General features: G+C 45.3%; 3 protein-coding genes across 5 annotated transcripts in view; 1 reads left to right on the plus strand and 2 right to left on the minus strand.

Annotated features, from left to right (window-relative positions):
- Positions 1 to 89: 89 nt before the first annotated feature.
- Positions 90 to 2,582, minus strand: LOC117891760 (trichohyalin). Its single transcript, XM_034797375.1, has 2 exons — positions 1,650 to 2,582; positions 90 to 1,589 (listed from the first exon to the last, which is right to left on the minus strand). Exons 1-2 carry the CDS (start codon positions 2,178 to 2,180, stop codon positions 570 to 572), a joined length of 1,551 nt encoding a protein of 516 aa, XP_034653266.1. The 5' UTR covers positions 2,181 to 2,582; the 3' UTR covers positions 90 to 569.
- Positions 2,583 to 2,817: 235 nt separating this feature from the next.
- LOC117891758 (tetratricopeptide repeat protein 7B) lies at positions 2,818 to 6,945 on the minus strand. Of its 2 annotated transcripts, none has more exons than XM_034797374.1 (9): positions 6,623 to 6,945; positions 6,284 to 6,566; positions 6,106 to 6,217; positions 5,111 to 6,044; positions 4,509 to 5,057; positions 3,889 to 3,986; positions 3,713 to 3,826; positions 3,451 to 3,647; positions 2,818 to 3,391 (listed from the first exon to the last, which is right to left on the minus strand). In XM_034797374.1, exons 1-9 carry the CDS (start codon positions 6,750 to 6,752, stop codon positions 3,259 to 3,261), a joined length of 2,550 nt encoding a protein of 849 aa, XP_034653265.1. In that variant the 5' UTR covers positions 6,753 to 6,945; the 3' UTR covers positions 2,818 to 3,258. The 2 variants fall into 2 exon arrangements, with proteins under 2 accessions (XP_034653265.1, XP_034653264.1); XM_034797373.1 differs by having other exon boundaries at positions 2,820 to 3,391; positions 3,889 to 4,016; positions 6,623 to 6,944.
- Positions 6,946 to 7,475: 530 nt separating this feature from the next.
- The window catches only part of LOC117891756 (probable RNA methyltransferase bin3), a 41,576-nt gene continuing 23,930 nt past the window's right edge, over positions 7,476 to 25,121 (plus strand). Inside the window, exon 1 of one of the 2 annotated variants that reach the window (XM_034797368.1) lies at positions 7,476 to 7,697. The gene's annotated coding sequence lies outside the window, so the exon portion shown is untranslated. Of the gene's footprint in view, positions 7,698 to 18,442; positions 18,718 to 25,121 lie in introns of those variants that run through there. The other variant, XM_034797367.1, reaches the window with a different exon arrangement.

Consider the following 25,121-nt stretch of genomic DNA (forward strand, 5'->3'; position numbering starts at 1 on the left):
GTTCTGCTGATCTGGGGATCATCTGTGGCTCTGTCTGCGAACGTGTTCTCTCTGTTCTGTAGTTTCTGGGTGGGGTTTACACTCTCGCTTAAAGAGTACTTACACTTCTACATAAATAATGGAAACCCAACACATCTGACGCGACTCCCGTACCTTTTCTTTTGTTATCATTCAGCCTGCTTGGGATTGATGTACGATTCGCGCATTGTTTGCCGAGTTCTTTGTACTTATAAATCTGCTGAATTGCTGCTTCCAAAATTGTTATGCTCGGGTCAATGAAAGACAGAAACTGATATGAAACGATGCCAGATGAGAATGATGGCTGGCTACTTATGCAGATAAATGTGGCAGAGATTAAGGAGAGTGTCTGTGCACCTATTTACATGCCTGAAGAACCGATTCTGCTGCTTATTTAGCGAGTCTTTGGTGCGGCTATCAAGCCACAAACTGCGCTAAGTCTAAGCCCAATCTTCTGCGTGCCCTTCCCTCTACCCTTGCTCAACTTGTAATACAATTTATTTACACAAAAATCAACAACAATGCCCCCCACTAAGCCTCCATCCCTAGCCTCAACGCTCAAAGAGCAAACGCCCCAATTGCACCTGCTGCTGGGCATACGAGTTGAGCGCCTGCTGATCCGGCCCCACAGCTGCTGCAGCGCCACCCTCAGGAGTGACCGACGAACGCACCAGCTCCCTGAGGCTCGCTGAGATCTTGGCCGTGCGGAAGCGCGCCTCCTGCCGGCGCTGCCGACCCTCCACAAAGCGCTGGGATTGGCTGCGCTTGCGCTGAATGTCCTCCTTGAGTTGCTGCTGCTTCAGGCGCTCCAGATGCTGACGCTCGCGCCAGTGCTCCTCGTGTTGGGCCTGCTCCACGTAGTTGTCGTGCTGTAGACGCCGCAGGTACGCCTCCAGCAGCTGGCCGCGCAGCTCATCGGCACGACGCAGCCGCTGGCTGAGACGCATGCAAATGTCACGCTTGCGCAGCGTGGAGTCCAGGTACTGCTCCTCCTGGTGCACGGTGACGGCCTCGCTGCGACGCAGCTCCTCGCAGCGCCGCTGGCAGAGCGTCATATCCCGCTCCAGTCGCATGGAGGCGAGTCGCTGCTTGGCCGCCGCATCCTTGGCATCGAGAGCGCCACGCAGGCGCCGCAGCTCCGCCAGATCGCGCTCGGCCAGTGCCTGCAGGCGGGCCTTGGTCATGAGGTAGTCCTGGAACTGTTTGTCATGCACCGCCCGCTTGTACTCCTCCACCTGCTCGACCTTGAGCAGCTGCCGCTCCAGGCGCTCGTTCTCCCAGTACTTGCGCGCCAGCCAGGCATGCTCCTTGTCCGCCGCCTGCTGGCTCCGCTTCACGGCCATGCGGTTGAGTATCTTCTGGTCGTGGTCTGGGATCTGCTGGTAGGCCGCACGCACGGTGGGCGCCAGGCACAGGCTGGCCATGGAGGCGCACAGGGACTTGCCATCGCTGCGTTTGTGCTGCGCCTGTGCCTGGGCGAGCGGCACCAGGGCCATGTTCTCCTGCGACTTGGATTTGCCTCTGCCATGGATGGAGAGAGCAGGGGCATCGCAGAGAGGTGCCAGAAAGTGCTGGGAAGGGGAGAATGGATGTAGTTTTGGGTACTCCCTAGAGACATTCCTCGGACTCACCTGCAGCATCTTGCAATCCCTTTGTGCGCCGCGTCGCTGTCTTGGCTGCGGCTTTGCCTCCACCTGCTCCTGCCTTGGCTGCTCCTGCCTGGAGTCGCTCCTCTGGCTGCCGGCGCTCTTGGACCTTCGACTCCTGCCTGAAGTCGAGGCACGCGGCTGGCACTCCGCGGAACCGCGTCTGCTCTGAGACTTCACCTCAGTGGGGGATCTGGAAGCACTTCGTTGCCGCTGACTGCTGTGGCTCCTCCTGCCTGCGGATGTTGCACGCGTTCGGGCACTCTCCCTGCGCTGCAAGTGCTCCAGAGCCTGTATGTCCTGATCCAACTGCTGCAGCTCCTCGTTGTGCTCCTTCTGCTGTCCACTCGCACTGCCGCTGCTGCTGTGTGCGCTGTAGCAATCGCAGTGGCAAATGTCACAGCAGCTGTCGGCCAACTCCAGTTCCTGCAGCAGCTGCAGATGCTCTGCCTGCAGCTTGGCTTTGCTCTTGGCCCGAGACTCGCTGCGTCCGCGACGCTTACGCTTTGGGGTCATTCTTCCACTGTCGCTGCTGCTCCTTCTGCTGCTCCTTCTAGTGGCCCATGGGTTAGTTTACTGCTCTCAGTCCTCGCCCAATGAGGCCACACTCTAAACAGGGAATTTATTTCGATGCTAGAACGTAATCAACCCAAATTCCTGTGCCATTCGCTCTGCGTCGACATTTCCGACTTGCTTGTTGACTTTTCTATTGATTGGGGCAAAAGCCACAGTTGCCACGGGCAACGATAGCCCACCCCTAAACACAGGACAGGCACCGCCCCAGCCCCCTTTCTGACAGTTTTAGAGGTTCTTTGGGGTGATATTTCTGTCTAGTTTCTGGCCTCCAACAGAATGCGGAAATTACCAACGTCAATTAGCTAATGCGAAAAGTGAAAGGTCTGCGGAAAGGAGTGTAGAAAACAAGGACAAAGGCAGTGGCAGAGGCAGAGGCAGAGGCAGAAGTTGTGGGCCAAAAGTTAGTTTTCCCTTCACTCAGTTTTAAGGTTCTTTGCATATATTTTTGTTTAAACTTTAAATTCGGCTAGAACTAGGATTTAATTTATAAACAAATTATTATTCATTAGTTAACATTGCAGGGAAATAAATTAGGTGGAAAAAGACAGAATTTAAACAACAGAAAAATGATTAAAAAAGGATTAAACTCCACTTTCTAATGCGCATTTAGAACCGGGTAAAGATTATTACAGAAGTTAAATAGTTAACATTAAATAGTTAGATATTTGTATATACAACAACTTGGAACATTTTGTTAGCTAGCTAATAATTTACACACACAAATACGCACACACAGACACCGACACCGACACCGATCTCCAAACTTCATTAATTACACGAAAAATTGTAATACTGACCAAAAAAATACGAAAATTAAGCAAAAAACTAAGCAAAAATTAAGAAAAACTATTAAATAATACAAATATTAATAACAATTACTGCCAGACTGCGTTTTTGTGGGGGGGCTTATATAGAGACTTTTAAGTAATTAATATTGCTGTTCACTTTTTGAGGTTAGTCGAGGTTGAATCTTCTACAAAACGAAACGAAGGGGAAGTACCAGAGGTTGCCAGTGGCTCTACTCAAAGACCAGTGGAATGGAGGTAAATGGCAGCACCGGGCACGATGGCTCCAACTGCAGTGATGTGGCAAAACAATCCGCTGCAGCATAGAAATCACCCAACGATTCCATAACCTTGCCCAAAGCAAACCTAAGGGATGTGCGAAACAATGAGTGGAATATAGAGGGACAAATCTTTTGTTTACGCACCAAATACGTGGACAATTTGGATCCAGTTTGGCTGCATCTTTGAGCATCTTCTCGGCCAGCCGTGGCTCACCCAAGATCAGGTGGGTTTCGCCGAGGGCACGCAGTGCCTCCGTGTGATTGGGATTGGCGGCCACAGCATTGAGGTAACATTGCTTGGCATCACGCCACTGCTCCAGGTAGACATGCACCTGACCGCGCTGCAAAAGGGAGAACAGATGAGATAAAAAGTAGATCTGAAACGTGCCGCAGGCTCTGGCCTTACCATATACATAATTTGATGGGAGAGCGGATAAATCTGCGAGGCCTCGTGTATGCAGTTGAGCGCCTCATTGGGCTGTTCAATGCGCAGATAGACATCCGCCAGCAGCAGCCAAATCTGCAAGGAAAAGAGACAAAGGAGGTTTAGTTAAGGAACCAAAAAGGTACTGCAAAACTCACCTCAATTTGCAGCATCCAGGGCCGGCGTGGTCCCGGGCGCTGCGTGAACGAACTCAACGAGCTGGCCGCCTCGCTCAAAGCCTGCTCCACGCGCGAAACTGCAGCCAGCGAAGCCGCATACACGGAATCTTTAAGATTTAAACATTATATAAATGGCATACAAACGATAAGGCAAAAGCAACAAAGAAATGGAACAGTTGTGAGAGTTTGTGAGGAAAAGCAAGACACAAAACAGGCAAAAAGATTGCTCAAAAAATGTCAAAGAACTAACAGAGTAGCAGGCAAAAAGGTGTGTGGTGTGGCGATCAAAAAGATATTGAAAACGGAGTAGCAAAAGTACGAGGAATATGTGTGGAGGGACCTGCCCGTTAATCATGATATCAGAGCAGGGCCTTCACAGCATTGTCCTATGTCGGAAACTTACAATTATTGGAGTGTTTTTGTTTTTGTTTGGATTGTTTGGATTTTGTTTTGGGTATATACAAGATATAGAGACACATTCCGCAGAAGATCGGGGATAGGACATATATATGTGGGACACAGACGTTAGTAGAGTTTATCATGATAATTGTTTCAGATGCAAGTGGCAGACAAAGGCTGAAGGGTTGCCCCAAACTTACTTGAATCCTTGTCGGACATTTGGGATGAGTGCACCATGTGCACGCCACTCTTTGTGTCGGAGTGCTTCTCCTCCTCGCCGGCTAGTTGCGCCTCGTACACCTCACGCCAAACGGCCAGCATGTGCTGCACGGTGGCCAGCGCCGTTTCCGCATCCTCCAGATGCAGCTGCAGGTGTGCCTTGACATGCAGCAGCTGCAGATTGTCCGGGAACTCGTGCAGCGCATCCTCCACCACGCCCAAAGCCTCACGCGGACGTCGCGATGCAGTCAGCAGCAGGGCGAACAGATGCAGGCACGGGGCATGCTCCATGCGCAGTGCCAGCGCAAAGCGAATGTGGGCCAGTGCCTCGGGCAGCTGATTGAGCAGCGCATACTGCAGCGACAGATAGTACTCCGCCAGGTGATCGTTGCCATCGTTCTGCACAGCCCGCTCGAGTGCCTCCAGGGCCAGCTTGTGGCAGGCATCGCGATCGCTGCGCAGATTCGATTGAATCGCCAGCTGCTGCTGCCCAATGCCCACAAACAGTTGGCTACGCGAGGGACGCAAACCTGCAGCAAAGACGCGAATAAATTATAAATCAATTAGAAATTCCTTTACTCACCCTTGTGCTCCCGCTTGAGCGCTTGCTGGGCGTAGTCCAGTCCCTGTTTGACCGTCTCCAGGCTCTCGTAGCACAGCCGAGAGGCTAGCAGGCAGGGCAGCGGATCGCTGGGCGTTAGCTTTATCGATTCCTGCAGCACACGCAGCGCATGTGCATGCTTTTCGGCGGCCATCAGACTGAGGCCGTACTGTCGCCAGACGTGCTGCTCGCCGAAGCTGAACTTGAGCGCCTTCTCGAAGGACTCGTTGAGCAGCTGGACGAGACCCCAGCGTACTGTGGCCAGCGTTAGCAGATCGTAGACGGCCGTTACATTGCCCATGGCGTGCTGGCGTGCCTGCTTGAATTCGGGACTCTGCGAGAGCACAGTGTCGCGCACGGCCAGCGCTTCGGCGATGAGCAGCAGCAGGATCACCTCCTCCTGCTGGTTGCGTGGCGAGAACTGCTGGCGCGCTTGGTACTTGCGCGGCTTCCACAGCTTCTTGGAGGCGCCACCACGCAGCGTACTGCCGCCCGATTTGCTGGTAAACGGCGGAGCGTAAATGGTGCCCGAAACACCGCGCAGCAAAACCTCAGCCAGCTGGCGGGTTAGCGTCAGACGCAACGATTGCGTGGCCCTCGTCTCGATGGCATTGAGCATAATGCGATACCGCTCCACGGCCTCCTGCAGTTTGCCCGTTTTGATCAGCACGATGGGCGCACGCTGCAGCGCCGTCTCCAGAATGGCGCCCATGCGACGATTCACCTCGTGGGATGCCGCATTGCTGGCGGGGATGGTGCTGCTGATGGCAAAGCTGCTGTTCGACTGCTGCACACTGGCGTTCACATTGAGCGTGGAGCCGGCCGTGGAGTTGTTCGAGCTGCTGCTGCCACTCACAATATCGTATTCCTGCAGATACAGCAGACCCAAGTCCGAGGCGCGCTCGAAACAGCTTATCTGGAAATGGATGTGGAATTGCTTTAGCGAACCCTTTGACGAATGTCTGGCAATCACTCACCATTTCCGTGTCCTTTTCGGCCTTCTTGAACTTGGACGATGGCTTGGATGTCTGCTGCTCCAGGCACAGGCCCTTGATGGCATACGACTCGGCCAGAATCTTGAGGCTGCGTCTGTAAACGAAGAAAGATGATTTAGTTTTGCTTTATCAGTGGATCCACACAGTGCAATCCACTTACAATGTTAGCTCCTTTTCGGCCAGCGTGTTCAGCTCTGCCTTGACAAAGTTCTCCAGACTTGGCTCGTACTCGCCGCAAGCGAAGCTAAGTTTGGCCAGCAGCAAGTACGCATCCAAGGCTATGCCCGCCTTTTGGCCACTCTCTCCGAGTGCCAGATTCAAGTAGCGTCGCGCCTCGGAGAGGCCCGTCTTGGCGCGGCCAAAGTTGGACTCGGCGACCAAGGCATTCTCCTCCAGGTAGCTCTCCAGTCGTGCCTCACCCACCAAAAAGTTGGCCAGGCATTCTGTGGGGGTGGACATTGAATAGTATATCCATAGAGATACTCTGGAGTTCACTCACCATTGTGGGGCGAGCCCGTTTTCAGTTCGTCCGTCAGATCGATGACGCGCTGCCATTTGCCCTCGCTGCGACAGCTCTCGATCAGGGCTTCGACTTTGGTCGTGTTGCTTCGCATAGTGCGGTTGGCCATCCGCTTGGACAATTGTCGCTGCTGGAGAGTTCTCTTCTGGGCTGTGCGCTCTCTGTTTCCGTGTGTGTTGTGTAGGTGTAACGCTTCTTTTTCACCCAGTTACAGCATTTTCTCGTTGATTTAATCCAATTACAGGAACAATATTGGAATTTTTCGTCCGTATTAGAGATGTTACATTATCGATATATGAATGTATCGATAATGTTGGCTTGCAAATATATGTATATTCTTGCAAAAATATAGAAATGGAAGTTGATATCAAAATAAAGAAAATTGTGATAATTAAACTTGACAAATCAGAATATAGGTGCAGATGACAAATGGTAGGCAATAATCGCATCATTGCAATCGTCGTACATTGCTGTTACACCGCCCTCTATTGGTACTTTACATGAAGTCTGCGTGATTTCTTCTGCGCATAGCTATCGATACTATCGATGGCGCTTGATACCCTAGAGGGATAGAATATTGTCAAGTTGATGAGATTATAACGCACAGTAATCTCGGTGGCCATTATTTCTGAATATTCTCCATCATGATTAAAATGATCGGAAATTTCAAAGCAAAAACTCATAATTTTCTCAATTTCCAAATCGCTTTGTTTCTGGCGAAGCTGGCAAACATATTTTTAAGCGTAAATACAGCAAACAGGGTAAAGATAACTCCATACGCATCATGGCACACCCGGCGGTTTTGGAAATTGAGACACGCCACGAACAATTTGGGGCTTGGAGCCCCAGTAGACATTTTTTATTGTTGGAGCCACACGCGTTGCGGATTATTCGCGGTGAAAAAATGTCTGTGCGGCTTTTTACGATAAAAATGTGAACTCTGACTAAATTTTAAAATAAATTAACAGTGAAAAGTGCTAACGAGTTCCGTTAATTACAAGCAACTCTGATAAATTTTTGATACAAAGAGAGCGCTGAGAGCCGCCACTAAGCGGTAAGTTACAGTCTCTCTCATAAGTGTTTTTTTTTGTTTTAGTTAATTAAGCTAAAAGCACCAATGCTCGTACATATGTATTTGTGTGGAGTCTATGTGGGGGTGTGTTTGTGTGTGCGTTCCCGCTCAGCTGTTTTCTTGTTGTTGTTGTTGCGCACGCCGCTTCAGTGCCACACACACACATTATCACACTCTTCGCATAAGTTCCGTTTTAGCGGGTGAGGGAGGGAGCTAGAGCATATACAAAAGTGAGAGTGATTTGTGCTCTTCCTTTTTGTTGGTGATTTTAATTGCATTTCTCAGTTGACGTCCGCTCTCAATTGGATAGCAAAATGCATGCCATCTCTCTTTTCAAGTTCAATTTGAACAATTTTACGCGTCACTTGCGTTGCTCTCACTCTCTCTCTCTCTCTAGATGTTAAAAGTTAATTGCCGGGCTCTCTTTTTTTTTGCATGCCTGCGAAATCGTTTTCCTATTAGACATTCATGGCATGTTCTAACAATAAAAAGCAGCGAATTATTACGTAAAAGCAAACATTTAAATGCACATTAAAATAAGCGAGAAAGAGTCGTCAAAAGTCGTCACTGGCTGTTGATCTTTCTCTGCCCCTTCTCTTCAATCTTTCCCATTTCTCATTCTCTGGTACCTGAATATGAAGGCACTGACTTACCTTCTCCGTAATGTACCTTGAAAGTACCGTCCGCGCCAAATTAAAAGCCATGGCAAATCAAAACAAAACGAAAGAGAGAGAAAAAGGGGGCCTTAAAGCCGTAAAGTGAGAAAGATGTGTTTGGCTGATGGGGACTGGGGTCCAGGGTGATAGAAAGAGAGAGAGCTATAGAGATGCTTTATGTAGGGTGGTGTTGTGTTTGTAAGAAGGGCGAAGGGTGCGTGGTTTGGCGTCTTGCATTGCGCGTCGCAGTTCTGTTCTGCCTGCTTATGACGTAATGACAATAATTACAAAGCAAAAAGGCTACGTGAATAAAAGAAGGGGAACAAGATGAATAAGTAAGATGTAAGAAAATCATCAGCAGAGGGCGGACGCCTTGGGCGGGTGGACATGGAAACAACGGCAGTTACAATTGCGCACAGTGGCTGGACATCAGTTGTTCAATGTAAAAATTCAATAATAAATGGAAATGGTAAGAGATGGTTTTATCCATTGGCTATTTGTAATAAATTAACTTTTCATCCAAAAATATATTTCGGATTCCATATGTATGCCCACTGTGCGTGGTCGTACTCAAGCATGTGCTGCACTTGCGGGTGTGTGCTGCATCCCCAGCAGGTGGCTTTTGGGGGGAGGGAACAGCGAAAGATAGAGGGAGACACACAAGCACATTGCGTTTAAGCATAACGGTGCCGTGCCCCATGCTAAGCTCCTCTAGCACCAAGTGCGAAGTCAGTGGGGCGACAGAAGTGGGAGCGAAAGAGACGTCTGCTGGGATGTGGGGCAGTGGAAAGAGGATGCCGCCAACAAGCTCACGCATGGAACAACAAAAAAAACGTTGAAACTGTTGGCTTCGCTCTCTCTCGCGTTCTCTCTTCGAGTTTACTCTCACGCTCGTGCTGGTGTGCGGCTGTGTGTGTGAAACAATTTGGCAAATGAAACAAAAATTTCAGAGGCCACGTTTAAAGCGACTTTCTTGTTGTTGCTGTTGGTGTTGTTGCCGCTTTGCTTGTTAGCGTTGTTCGTACATTTTTTTCCATTATGCGCACACTTTTGCCCCTTCCCACCCGCAGTGCTGTCTTCATTTGAAGTTTTGTTTATTGTACCCTTCGGCAAATAAGGGTATCACGATTATGATTGAATGTTAAAAACATAATGAAGGAAGGCGCAATTTTAAGACTTTAAAACTGTTCACATTCTGGATTCGATTCGATGTAGCCGTCTGCGTCTGTCTGTTTCTAGTACTAATTAATATCATGGGATAGCTGCCAAAGGGTATCCAATGCCTCGACGTCCCAAAACGTCTCTTTCCTCTCCTCTCTTGTTTACTTTTGATGTTGTTGCTGCTGCGTTTGCTGCTGTTTTTGCTCCAATTGTTTTTGTTTGTTTAGTTTTATTTGCATGGCGACTGCTTTGTCTTTGTTTCTTGTTTATTTGCTTGTTGCTTTTTGGGCAAAAGGTGCTCCACGCTGCTGACCTCCTCACCTCCTGGCGTTAGCATATTTTCCCATTCCCCTACACTACACCCACTCCTAAGCGGCCTTAGAAGTTATCCTCATTAAGCCGCCCTGCTCTCTTCTTGCCATTGACAGGCTGCTCCGTGCTCTCGTCTCATACTTTTTCTGGCTTTGCCTTTGAGATTTTTTTGTGTTCCATTTGCCTTCAAGTCACGCGCTCTTTACCCTCGGCTTCCACCCAACCCCATGCTTTGGCAAGGCTTTGGCACGTAACTCTTTCATACAGTACAGTTTTTTTTTAGGTGCCTAAGTGTGCCTCTCTCTTGCTCTGCCCCTCTCTCAGTCTGTTTGCTTGTGCATCGGCTGATGGGCGCATCTCATTCTGCTTACCCCCCTCATGTGACACGATGTCAATGGCTTTGGTTTCGTTTCGCTCTTTAATGTCATTTAACATCAGACAAGCATTAGCAGAGCGCTTCTCTCAGCTGCCCGTCTCCATCCCCTTCGGCTGTTCCAGCTCAATTTACTGACCTCCTTTTGGGTCTCTTTGCAATAACGAGAAAAATACAAAAAAAGAGTGAAAGACCAAACTTTGTTTGATGCCAAACTAGAGACAATTGGTAAATCATGTGAAATAGCGGAATACCCTAATCGGAACTGTGGTGGACCAACTGTAAAGGGTATTTCCCGTGTTTTATGCTCAAAGAGAATGAGAAAATGATCCAATTTGGTGATGATTCTGACCAGAACTCATTCAAGAAAACCATTCTAAAGGGTATGAATTGAATCTGAAATCTGATAGGGTATTGCAATCTCGGATGCTGCCCCAATCCGATTTTATTTTGTTTCGTCATCTGCTTTTGTCAGTTTTCTTGGCTATAAACAAGTGCCAAACATAAACATGGCATATATTTTTGTTGTTTTTTCTATCGTATCACTCACACACACAGGGCCACGCACAGCGTACTCACACGCCCACAAAACATTTCTGTCAGCATCTTCACAAAAGCCACGCCCAGAGTCAGTACGCCTTCACTTTTTGGTGCCCATTACCCATGGAGGGGGTCCAAGGGTATATTGTATTTATTCAACCATAGCAGCACAGCCAAATGCAAGGGTATCAGCAGATTCGACGAACAAAATGCAGTCTGTTGTTCTTGTTTTTATTGCCACAACGCGGCTATCAATAAGCTTCGATTTCTGTCTCCCTATATGGATGTGTGTGTGGTTGTTAGTATTTGTGCTAGTCATAAATCAAGTAAAACTAAACAAGAAAAAGAAGGAAAGATGATAGAGAAATAGAGAGAAAAAACGAGAGAATTTATGTATGTCCACGATTACTTCTTCGCTTTATGCCAATATCTATGTATGTATCCCCCTGACCCCCCCTTCCTCCCTTTTAACTGGCATACATGAGAATTACTCACTCTCAGGCGCCCTGCTACTCCTCACCCACTTCTTATCAGCCGGAAAATGCTGGCAGAGCGCTATAAAAAGGAATTTTTTTTTTGGTTAGGTTCGACTGCTGGTACTCCCGTTTCTACTAATATTTTCAACATGTGTATTTTAGCAGGTATGAGAATGTGACCCACGCACACGCATTATGTGCGTGTCCTCTCCTCCTGTCCCATTTGTTCCCCCTCTCCCACTGTACGGTATTATATTTCAAGATGAAAAGTTTTTGTTTCTTGTTTTTTATTGCTAAATATTTCACGGGCTTCCGGATGCCAATAAAGAGAGGAAAAATGTTATGCCCTGAGTCCTGCTGTGTGCCACTGGTCCTTACGACTGGGGTATCTTCTGCATCTGACAATTCCTATTTCATTCTCCCACTATCCCGTTTCATTTCCATGAGCTCAATATTCTCTTCTGTTCTACTGAGCGCCTCTCTCTTCTGATGTGGGTTGTCTTAACTACAGTTACAAAGCGGGCTCATGTTGGATGTACTCTAAATTATTTAACACTGAAAACAGTTTAGTCGCTCTTCACCCCCCAGGGCAAGAGAGTTTCCCTATATGTACATATGTTAATTTGTCAAGTTTTGCATTAAGTCCCGTTTTGTTGCTCATGACATCAACAACATTTCCGAGCATAAATTATGCTAAAAAAGTCAAAACAGCGAAAAAGACTCTTCGAATGAGTCAAAAGCATAAAAAAGGAGACCAAGAAAACCAAAGCGAAAACAAAGCCGTGCAAAAGTTGAGGAAAACAAAACAGAACTAAAGAAAATGTAAAAACTGAATGAAAAGCAGCGACGTCACCATAGGTTTCAACTCTGCCTCGCGTTGTTGGCAGAGGCGTATGGCTTGTGGGAGAGGAGGCGACTAAAAATACGAATTTATATGCAAAAGAATTTCGAATTTTGCTTTACATTTTTCACATTTTTTGCGACAGCTTCTTCAGTACAATTGTGTTTTTGTGTGTGTGTCATGCCTATAAATGTTTCTCTGAGGATGTGGAGAGCGTGTACTTCATGTATGCTCTGCATATGCATCCACATCCATACATAAAAACATACACACATTGAATTGCAATGGAAAATGACATTTGACTGCGTCGACTGTGACGCCGAAGCAGAAGCCGACCCCGGCAGCGGCTTGACGACGTGCTCAGTGCTCCTCTCCTCCACTCACTCAGCTGCTAGCTCCACTACTCACTTATGCACACACACAAATAGGGTGGGCTCCCGCTCCCACACGTACAAAAGTACATACATATACGGAGCAAAGCTGCCTAGCGTTTTTACAGGGTACGCGTGGGTTAAGACGGGTATGATGATCCTTACCAGATGAAGGGTTTTGGATCAGCCTTCGTGTATTGTTGACACCATTTTTGCTGCTTCCTCATTTATATTATGCATCTTAGTTTAATAATCAGTTTACAGGGTAAAGTGTAGGGTATATGCTAGGCGAGTTGCTGAATATACCATTCTTGCTTGTTGTATTTGTATTCATTTGCATTTTTATGCGTTGCCGTTGACGTTGTGGTTGATATTTTACATTGTGTATTTCTCTTTTCTCTCTTATTTTTTGTGAATTTCTTATGCGATTTAAGCTGTACATCTTTCCAGCTCGACTCAATTAAAATTTTACTCACACAGAGTCACAGAAACTGCGCATTTGATCGATCGATGGTGCCATAACTGGCCCCTTCACGACCTTGACTTGGCGGAGTCTTATCCACTTGGGATACTATTAATATTCAACTTGTAACGACCACTTTATAAATCTTATCGAAAATGGTTCGATGTCAGTTCCAAAATAGCCACAAGCACTTGATATTTCAAATAAAAGAAAGGATTGCTATCTTCAGGTGCCGAAGTTATTGATACCCTTTCAGGCCCTATTCTTACGTAAGTTCGAAAACATAATACCCCCAGCATAAAAAGGAAAATACTGAGTAGAGCAGCTATCAGCAAAGAAACACCGTTTAATTTCCCCTTTGGGACTTTGACGGACTGTTTGTGGGACATTTATTATATTGTACAGGTTAAACACTCTATAATGGAACATTCGAGCTCAATTAGTCACCAAATATGACAGCACATGAAAGTGATGACAAATTCAGTTTGAAAATTTCATTGATGATTTGTGTCTATATTTTAAATTCTGACTCTGGTCATGGGTGTTTTTTTAAGGCAAGTGTCACTGTGTACAGAAATACAGATTTTGTGCATATGAATGTGTGGGAGGGAATACTCTTTCCAGTTGTCATGTTTGCCTAACGCTCAATTTAATTACCGTGGCCAGCTCATAGATAAATTAATTAACATTTTTAACAAGCAATCAATAAGTCGAACACACAAATACACACCCCCAAAGAATGTGTGTACATATTTCTGTATAATTTATCTGCTTAATTTCGCTAGTGTTATTTTTCTGCTTGCTCCACGAAACTCACTCGAAATTTACCTCTGTTCCATTTCCTTTCATTTGCATAGCGAGAGCAGGCATATTAATTTGGGGTGACGTGATCCATTGCTTTCTGCTTTTAGTTTTCCACTCTCTGCAATACTATCATACACACACTCATCTTGTGAGCGCGCTTTGGTCATGATTCACCTTATTTAAACACACTTTGGGGAGATTAAGACAGCCCAGCAAAAGAGAGATAGTGGAAGAGAAAGAGAGAGAGAGAGACATTTGCTGTGCCATTGTTTCTGTTCTTCTTGTATTTCTGTTGCTTCTGCTGCGCTTCCCTGTGTTTCTCTCCCCTACTCTCCTGCTGTCGTTGCTTTTGTTTAAGTCCCGCAATCTTTTGTGTTTGCCTTTTGCACATTTTTAATCCACGTTAGTGCATCTGTCACCGCTCTCTGCCCGCGTCGCTGCCCAGCCGCCTCTGGCCACGGGCCATGTTGCTGTCGCTGTTGTGTTGTCACTGCCTCTGCCAGCGACTCTCATTAGTGCCGGGCAGAGCTCTATGCGAATTTATTTGGCTCGAAATTGCACTCACTAAAATACCAACAATCTGACCTTGATACCGAAGAAGAGGCAGCATAGCATAGCAGAGACAATGAGAAGCACACGGGAGCATGAGATTTTTTTAATTTCTACTATTTTTACTATCGCAAAAAACACACACACAAACACAAACAAGCAGCAATGCATTTGGTTTTACTTTTTTTTTGCGTAGCGCTGTCTACTCCTCCGGCTCTCGGCTCTTCGATGTTCATGACGTTGAATGTGTCGATGCGATGGCTGCTGGTCAACGAACCTGTTGCCACTTTGCCGTTTGCTTTTGTTAACTAATAAACACAACTTGTTAGTTTTTATTATCTAAAAAAATTGACAACAGCAAACACAACAACCACAGACCGCACCACTCAAGAGAGCAACAACAATGTTGCCAGCTACCGAAGCAAGCTCTCCGACTGGAAGTGAAACTATGTAGCTAGAAAGAGACAGACAGAAAGACCGACACACCGAAAGGCGAACCCATGGTAGAATTACTAATAGGTAACGTCGTCAGCTGAGTGCAGGCCCATAAGCTTATTCACCACGCTCTCTCAGCTCTCAGAGAGGCAAGCTATCTCTCTCTAGCAGATAGCAAACGTTTTACGTTCTGCACTCTTCGTTTTTATTGTTTCTGCTGACAGCAAAGAAAAGATGTTCGATAATAAATGAGCTAAATAATGGAGCTAAAATACTTCCATGCAAAGTTTTGGATCGGCACAGCAAACAATATTTTGCAGACATTTTCATTTCTAATAATAAAAAATACATCCAAAATAAAAAAGTACTTGCATGTTCAGTACTTAATTTCATTGTCTTCCGCTTACGCCTTCATTCGTAAGCAATGAAGAAAAAGAAGAAGAAGACAATGAAAAAATTCGTGCGCTACACAACCTCTTTCGTCGACGTTTGGCAAACGACTGACAAGATTTACCGGCCTCGAATGAGAAGCACTGTGGTGAATCCGTTACCTATTAGTAATTCTACCATGGGCGAACCGACAAACGGACAGACAGAAAGGCCCTCTGGAAATATGAGCAGAAATTATCAGTGGGAAAGCGGGGAACAGTGGAACCCATTGCAATATCGTGATATGGACTATACGGAAAAGCAAAAACTAATTATTTTTGCATCCCTAGTTCAGGTTCACTCACTGACGCTGACTAGTTCGGGCATTTTTTTTTTGAGAGTTTAGCCACTCTCCGAAACAACACGAATTTCCAATTCCGCAAAAAGCACACAGAATACCAACGAAAACTCGCACAGTGGCTGCACCGGCTCGGAAATATTGTGAAAAACGTAGCCACAAAACACAACAAGAAAGAACAGCGGGTGGTTTTGGAGTGAGGAAAACTTCTACGACAGTGGAAACAGAAAATTGCTCTCCAATCAAGTGGAAATACGACTGGAGTACATCAATCTGTGACCACTGTGCAGTTGGCAAAGAACGTCCCCCGCTGATGCCGGCCGTTGGCCCGTTCCCCTCGTGCAAAGTCGTTGTCGAGTATGTGGCGATAGCTTGACAACGATAAATTCTGCTATGCTCTGGGTATGTTCGGCAGCGAAGGCGAGATGGGGATAGAGAGTAAGAGAGAGACCGAGTACGTCGAGTTCTATTCGCTTTGTTCGCATTCGTTTGCATCCCTGCATGCGTCGGCGTTGGCAGCGACGTTAACGTTGGGCATCTCTGCATTGCATCGTCCTGGATATCCCGGCACTTGTCGTCGTCGCTGCTACACTCTCCCCACTCACCCCCCTTCACAGTTGTACCTTCTTCACTACCCATGTGGTAATGTAATGGGCACAATACCGCTTGTCGCTTTCATGTGTGCGCGCTTATCACATTATTTCGCTATTTATAGTTTTGCCTGCAATTCCTCTTTCTCTTCTCTATTTTTTATACCACTCGACTCGGCTCTCTCTCTCTCTGGTTGTATATGCTGCGGTTATTGTTATGATTGCACAGGGTATTATGGTTTTGATCACAGATTTGAAATTTCAAAAGGGTTGCATAGCTGCCATGGGAACGATGACGTGCCAAGGGTATCAATAGACTCGGCCCTTGAAGCTTTTAGTCTTCCCCTTTCGTTGGGTTTTGTTGTTGGTGGGGGGGAGGGAACATATCTTTATGGATTGTCGCCATTTGCTTCGCTTATCGTTCTTCGTTCGGCTTGTCGAGAATGCAATCAATTTTGTTCTCTTTGATTAAGGCAATAATATGATCGTGTGTGTGCGTGTGTGAGGCGTCTCTCTCTGTGTGTCTCTATTACATTTATCGTTCATTGTGGATGCAGCTTGCGGCACAATTGCGGTCTATCCATAAAGATATACAAACAAACATGAATGGAGTTGCCCCACACTCAATTGTTATGCAGGGCAGATCGACCTTGGGGCTAAAAGCATTTGGGTTTCGTCAAAGGTCATCGAGCATCACCCCTCCGGCCTCGTTGCCAAACTTCTTCACACCCAAAAACAGTAGAACCAACAAATGATAAAAATAATTATTGAATGGGGGGAGGGGCTCGGCGGCTCTTCTGCCATTGAATACACCGTCTCAAGCCCCACCATGGTTGCCGCACTTCACTTGGTGGTTCTAGCTCCTACAACTTCAATGGGTGCATTGCTCCCCTCATCCACACACGGACTTACTCCGCGCTTTGACGTGTACGCGCACCATAACGAAATTAGACGATCCCTAATTGGGTTAGTACGTAATTTATGAGAGCCATGCCAAATGGCCGCCGATTGCCGTGAAGTGTCCGGAACAAGAAAGCTAATCAGAAACTTTTGCTCCATTACCACAAACCCCGCTGCTCCAATAGTGCCGTGGGCACCCCCATTCAGACAAAAAAACCAATTAATTTTGTCACACGCAAAAGACAACAAAAATGGAAATAACCAGCAGATAGAACGAAAAATACCCAACGCGTAGACCGAAAAAGTTCGTAGATTACTCCTGTGGCCACAATTTATTATACATTTTCGTATGTTGCACACCGTCCAGTCCACGCTGCAACAACAACAAAGAGGAATGACAACTGCGCGGCTGCAGCGCCGCTTTTGGCACACAAATCTCAATTTAAAACAATCAAACGCAATGAAAAACATAAACCTGGGGAAAGCGAAAAGCTGAAGAGCAAAGAAACGTACTTTGAATACCCTTAGAAGTCCAGCGTACGTCTCTATGGAGTCTGGGAATAGCTTATGCGAATACTATACAAGCGAATATAGCGGGAATGTGCACAGTTTAAGTAGCGCACCTTGAATACTGGAACATTTAAACTCTGTAAATTTAAAGCTAACCTTTAGCTCGTAATGATTCAAAGAGTGATGATACCTTCCCTATCGAAAAAAAAAACTGAAAAACTATAAACAAACGAAAATGTGCACGGAACACATTCATACATATAAACAGCAGCCAGAGCCGCAGCCGTGCACGTACACGTCCATGCACACATACAGATGCACGCGGGGGCCAGAAAATCAACTTGGCGATGGCGCAATACACGACACGCACATACACACACACAGAAATGTGTGCCCGACATGTTTGTTCGCTCGAGAGAAGAGCAAGAGCAAGAGCGTGAGACAGTCGGCGGGCCGGCGAGTAAGCGAGACAGACAGACAGTCCGACTGACGTTCCGACAGCCAAAACAACAAAAGCGTTTCATATCTCACAGTCAGTCAGTCGTTCAGTCGGTCGCTCTGTCGGTCGTTCAGTCACATGTTCCACGCTCTCTCGGTTTTAGTCGGAAATGTTGCCAAAGAAACATCCGCATGTTGCTAGACGGCGTTGGCAGGGAATGTATAGATAACGAGGTAGAGCTTCTTCTTGACTGTTGCTAGGCGTTTTCTATGTTCTCCATTCTTCTGTCCACATACCTTGCGGACGATTTGAATCTTGCACACCACAACCGGTTTTATTTTATTTTAGCCGCATGAGTCAGCAACATAAAACTCACACTTAAAGCGCATATTTGAGTAAAAACATGGCATGTTACGAGCTACGGTGGAATTTGGCTTGCCAGCGTTGACTTTTCTGATCCGTTCTGCCTGGTGTCCATACTTTGTTTTCTACCCTGCCGTCAGCATGTTTCTAGCAACTTGTGTCCGGGCCATATATTTTTTCTACAGAAACGGCCTTGCCGCCCAAACCCCACTCGAAAAAAAACAAACGAACGTGACGCTATGAAACTGCGGAGGATTATTGTTCAATTTTTGAGTGAATTCGTTCGATCCCACGGAAATATTATCTACGGAATAACGTAAAAACCAGCGAGAAAATAAATTGAAAAAACCGAAACGCCGACGGCAAAACGCTACAGCCGAAAGCAGAGATTAGTGGTGCGTAAACAAAGTGACTAAAACTGATGCAGAATTTAAACAAATATTTAAACAACAGATAGCGATTGTGGATAATTCAAAACGTAAAAATATATTTGTAAGTATTAACCGCAATAAAATTTAAAAAGTGACTTTTCACTCCCTTGCAAGTGTCGAAAAATGCAGTAAAGAGTGTGTGTGTTTGTGTGGGTGTGTGTGAGAGAGAGCGAGTTCAAATAGCGCACAACAACAACAATTAAAGATGTTTAGCGTATGCTCTTCTTCTTCTTCCTCTTTGCAACGACATTTGCACGCAGAGAACGCGCGCACAGTGTGTAGAGAGTATGGAAAGTGCGACTAATTGGTGTTCAATTCCATGAGAACCATTTTGTATGTGTGTGAACCACTGTGCGAGAAATAAAACGTAGTGAAATGAAACGGACGACGGAGCGGCAACAACAACAAAAGGAAATCCTATAAATAACAGCAAGAAATATTTATCAATAGCGAAGAAAGAGAGCGAGAGAGAGACGTTGAGTGCGGGAAAATAATTAAGGCAGGAAAATTAAAGCATTTTAAAATGAAATTGGCAAGATTCCCCTCTTCTTCCGCTCTTCTGCCGTGTGCGTGTGTGTGTGTGTGTGTGTGTGTGGGAGTGTGAGGCGATGCCGTGAATCCGCCCCAGATGAATGGACGGATGGACATGGCTTATATCTTAACTGATATTTAATTAGTGATTAAATCCTAATGTGCCAGTCATGAGGATTGGATGCCTGTGGTGGGCCAGGTGACGAGCCCCTTGGGAGTTGGCATTGCTTTGTAGTGGTAGCTGTTATGGCGAAGGGGCGACGGAAGGTGCAAATAATTTGTCTGTTAAGTGATCTCCGAAGTCATTCGCAGTTGCACTGTTGCCACACTTCAAAGGTGAAATGTGCAGAGTAGAGTCTACTTTTGCCCCTTGCAACGCAGTCAAACTTCAGAGGTCAAAATAATTGCCTATTGAGTGCCGAACGGGAAAGCGAAATGCAAAGGAGAATAATTTGTAAGCCAACGATCTGTGTACACTGTACAGTCATTTGGTCGGCACCGTTGCCAAACTTCACAGGTCAAGTTGTCATGTTTGATGATCCTAGCGGGTAAGCAACGTTGCCAAATTTCACAACAATCAAATAAATGCATAACTAACTATTGAAACGGTTCCCTAATTGGTCGGGCAACATTGCCTAACTTTATGAAACAGAATTTCCTGCTGCGTTGAAAGTTGTAAAACTTTGTACACACTATGGAATGCTTTTGTTGAGAAATTAAACTAAGTAAACAATTTCACAACGTTGCTAAAGTTGATCAGAGAGTGAGAACCATTGTTTCCAGCATTATTTTTCGAAAATTCCCACGTTTTCCGCTCTCGATGAGCGCAAAACAATTTCCCAATCTATTATACATAATCGATGCTTTTCCAGCTAATTGAATTGTGTTTTTTTATGATTTTACAATTATTGTTAATCACTAGACTCGCAGAATTTCAACGTTGGCTAACTTTAAAGATTAAAATAATTGTCTGTAATGGGCAAGAAACTCTGTGAAACTATTGTAATCGTTGAATTATCGCTAATTAAACGTTGCTAAAAAAATGTGCCCAAGTTTGCTCCAATCAAGGCGTTCTGACCTCAATAATTTGCAATCTGTGGCCCAGAATCTGGAATTATACAAAAATTACCAACCAGGCAACGCCCCCACGATGAACACGCTCCCCTCCATCTTGCCCCAATGCCCTGCTTACCCCCATCACAAGAGTGGTGGCTGGTGGTGGAGGCCCATTTCAATTTCATTAAAATGTCTGGCGGCAATTAAATTTGCATAAATTAGACATGGCGAGCGCATTTGACGCACGCTCCATGTGCAACAAACAAAACAAAAAAGGGAAAAAATTCTTGCGATAAAAAAGTGGGAAACACTAAGTGTAAAAAATAAAATCAAATTATGGTGCCTTAATTAATCACAACAAATGTCCAAAGCGACGGCTGTCTAATATCTCTCTCTAGCAGATACTGCTCGCCTCTCCGTCTAGCAGCTTCCATCCCTTTCTCTCTTTTCTAGGAGCAGCAGCATTTTGCACATTCAACAAAAACAATTTGAATGAAGCAGAACTAATTTCTAATTAAAAGCAACATTAAAGAACCGAACAAAATAAGGCATGGCAGAGGGAAGGGTCCGAAAAACAAGAACAGAGCAGACTCTCAGCATCATTGTAGGGGTGAGAGCGAGAGAGAGCTAGGGAGTGTGTAGAATGTTCAGGAGAGAGAAGAATGATGGAGAGAAGAATGAAGCTGCTTAGCGACACACACGGGCAATAACGAGTTTAAAGCTCCGCTAACTTTTGAGCTGGCGCGCCTCACGCTACCATCACACTCACACACACACACGTGCACACAGCAGCAGACAGACAGACCACAGTCGGTCATAGAAAGGGGCAGAGGAAGAGAGTGGCCGACACACACATAAAAGTTCCATACTTTTATTTTTATACGCAGCCCAAAAATAATCGCATTATGATAAGAAAAAAGAGCGCAGCCAACCAACTCTCGCTCAGCCCCACTCTCTCACTCTCTATCTGTGGCTGTGTATATGTTTGTGTGTATGTGTGCGCCACGAAAAAGAGGTAACAGCGGCGAGATGGCGTGGCAAACTTTATCGAAACTTTGATACCCTTTGAAATGCGATATGGTTTGTGGACTTTATTGATGAATAGATCTCAAACGAAGCAGACAGATAAAAAGTAAGGTAGCTTAGATACTGAGAGAGGGAAAGAGGGACCAGCTAAATAAACTTTTCCCAACGAAATTCGGATGGAAGTGTGTTCGAGGGTATACAACGAAGCAGGAGACATGCAGCCCCAACAAGCAGTGCGGCACACAATTTATATTTGCTTTTAATGCTTGTTGCTGCTGCGGCCTGCTGCTGCCTTTTTTGCTGCTTGCAAACAAATAAAACTGGTTTTCAAGTCAATTAAACAAAACAAAAAAAATAAAGGAGAAAAAATACAACAACAACAACAAAAACCAAGAAACACACAAAAAACAGCAAAAGCAGAAAAGGAGCAGGGAAAATAAACGCAGACGGAGTAATAGTAGAAGATGAAGGAAAATGACACAAACCCAAACCGAATGGTACAGAGCAACTTTTCCAGCAATAGACGAAAACCAATGGGCAGGAAAAATAGGAAATTTTGTACAGATTCCCTTGATATGAGATATCAAATATTTTACATCCCCTGTGTGCAGCCAACAGGCTGTAATTAAGTTGATTTGAGCACAAAATTTGCAAGAGATTAAATCTTTCAGTTATTTTCGCTCATTGAAACTAAATATAATTGAATTGAATACTTTTGATCGTCAGTTTTTGTGAGCTTGTTAAATCAAAAATAACATAAAACCCCTCAACATTTGACCTCCCCCCCCCTGCATTTAAATGGCTTAAAACAAGGCTTTGAGGGATTTTCAGACAAGGCAATTTTTCAAAATAATAAATGTGGTAAAGTAAATAAATAAAATGAAAACTGCAGGAAAACTGTAACCCAAAACTGGCCACGAAATCTCCTCCTGTGTTGATTTTCTGTGTATGTGTGTGAGCCTGTGGAAAATCGGATAGCTGCGGGGGAAAACATTTAATGTCAGCTATAGGATATTTCCAAATATTTCAAGAGATTTTCTCCATGCGAGGGACTCTCCAACTGTGTGTGTGTGTCTGTCTGACGGTCTGTCTGCCCCAAAATATCGATTTAAAAAGCTCTTGTTTAATTGAAGACCTCAAAATGTTTTGCTCCTGCTGTTCTTGGTGTTGCTGTGTCGTTGGGTGCCAAAATATGCAAAATACACAAAGACGAGTCGAGCACTGTCTCCCATTGTCCGCCCCTCTCTGTTCATGTCTTTCTGTGAAATGCAATGCCATAGCAAACAATGTGAAAATATGCAAGGAAATCAAAAATGCAAACAGAATGAGCTGCAGCTAGAAGCCCCGTGGCACAATGGGATGGGCGGAGGACCGAAAAGCATTCATGTGGCGCTCTAATAAAAATCCAACAAATAAGAAAGAATAAAAAAAAACGCCCGCGAGGAAATGATTTAACTAAAAGCAAACAATAAAATGGCACGAGACGACACACTCCAAACAAAATAGAGCGGCAGAGGGGGGAGATACAGAAAGATAGGAAGTGGGAGCTGAAAAGTAAATGCCGTCGGCATTTCTAAAGCCAGGAACGTACAAGCCAAGATATTTCGTGAGGAAAAAGACTTGCCCCTGCCCAATTATAAAGTCTATTTGGGATTTGCCAGTCAGACAGGCGACTGTCGGCCTGTCACACCTTGGAAAGGGCCGCACAGAGGGGTGGCGGTGGCAGCTGTAGGCCTGCAATATGTACACGGAGTGTGTGTTAATGTCAAGGTTAAGGGGGAAATAATGTTGATTGAAAATTGTATATAGAGGAAAAGTGTGTAGATAGTGGAAGCTTTAACGGTTCAATTTGCTCAGAGTTTGTTTTTCTATTATTTGGTCTGTCGCCTCTTTACCAGACTCCTGCTCGTCCTCGTCCTTGTCATATTTCGCTACCATCAGAGCAACCTGTGCCACCAAATAAGCTCAGCCAATTTATTTTCCATAACAACTGTGCGCTGTGCTGCGTATGCATGGGATGGCAAAGAAAACGAAGAAAACAACAACGAATCACAGGGAAAATTGTGCAAAAAAAAAACACAAACTCTGCTTTGCCCTTCAACTACCGACAACAAGCAGAACCAGAAAAAAACAAAAAAAATAACGAACGAACCGTCAACCCTCCAAAATTGGCACAGTCAAGCAACGCGTTAGACATGCTGTCCCCGTAGCTCGTGGGGGTCTGGGGTCTGTGGGGCCCTAGCCTTTTCCCCTCTACCTTCGATTCTGCTCCAGCTACAGCTCCTCAATGTGCATTACGTTCATGTTGTGCACAGCAACAGCAACAACAACACAGCACACACATCCATTGTTTACAGGCCTATTCGTAATTTTCTGTAACAGACACAGCAGCAACAGCAGCAACAACAGGAATAACAACGATACCAGCGGGCAGACAGACGAATGGGGAGGGGAGACTATCCACAGTTCACTTCTCTCATTTTTGGTAGGTGGAGGGGGGTGCCCGGGCTAGGGCTAGGGGCCGACCAATCTGAGGAGCATGTCGGATCCATGCAAATTTCGAGGTTGGCTTTTTTACTATGGAAATGAAGATGAGAAATTGTTCCTTGGCTTGTTTTTCTCTGTTTAGCTGCGATGCCCACTGGTTTGCCCTGTTGTGGTCTGCCAAGGGGGGGATTGGTTATGTGGACTATTATGTAACCACATCATAAAGAGTAACGATTATGCATGACAGCAGCAGATTTTTTCTATGTTTTATAACAATTGCATAGCAATGAAATTATTTATGGCAATAAAAAGAAGCGTGTGGGAATATTGAAACGGATTAAAGGTTATAAACCATAAAACATTTTATGCACCAGTAGAACAGTTTGTGCATCCATATAACAGTTTGTATAACAGTCTCTATGGACAGCCGCTTATTCGGGAAAAATATTTGCTCGAGTATAACAGTGTATGCCTTTGTATAACAGTTATAAATTTGCATCTGTATGAGACCTTGAACTTATCTTTCTGCATATTTGGAAAGTTGGGTTAAAGAAGGGTAACTTGCCGTCGATCAACTTCTACCCTTGTCTCTAGCAATTTCATTTTTTCCTGTGGCATATTGAAATTAATGTAAATTTTTTCATACACTTGCGCCCTATTGGGTTTCATTTTTTCCACTCTTTAAACGGAACGGGGGGAGAGCATACCACAGAGGAAGCGGCCAAAGCGGCTTATGCGAACATACAGACAGAGAGACAGACAGAGCGGAAGTGGGAGAGGACGAGGAGGTGTTGCAAGAGGCGGTTATTGATTTCGATTTTGTAGAAGGATCTTCACTTCTCTTGTGAATTTATTTGATAATGAAATACCATTTATGGTATCGTCTGTCGTCTTACCGTCTTCCCTGCTGTAACCCTGATTGTCTGTTTCTGTCTCTGTCTCTGTTTGTGTCTGTGTGGAAGAGGGAGAGAGCAGGTGAAGCACTTGAGATTGCTTCGGAAAAAAGGCAAAAGAAATGCCAAGAGAAAAGCCAAATAAACAGGTTCACGGTACAGCAGGGGAGCAGGGAGAGAAACGAGTCGGAAAGAAAAACAGGAAAATGTATTTATCATTTATTTCTGCCTGATTTCAAGGCATACATTTTGTTGTGTATCTTTTAACTGCAATTTTTGGCACAATTGGTTGGTGCAACAAATAATGTTGAAATCAACATAAAATCAAGAGCAAAAAACATGAAAGAAGCAAATAAATAAAAGGGGATATTCCCGTTTAATGCGAGTGGCAGAACCAGCAATACTTTTCGGGCGGCCACCCATCAACCCACCCACTCATACAACATGCAATTAACGGTACATGAGAGGAAAC

This window comes from Drosophila subobscura, chromosome E, assembly GCF_008121235.1.
Source record: "Drosophila subobscura isolate 14011-0131.10 chromosome E, UCBerk_Dsub_1.0, whole genome shotgun sequence".
Classification (NCBI taxonomy): Eukaryota; Metazoa; Arthropoda; class Insecta; order Diptera; family Drosophilidae; genus Drosophila; species Drosophila subobscura.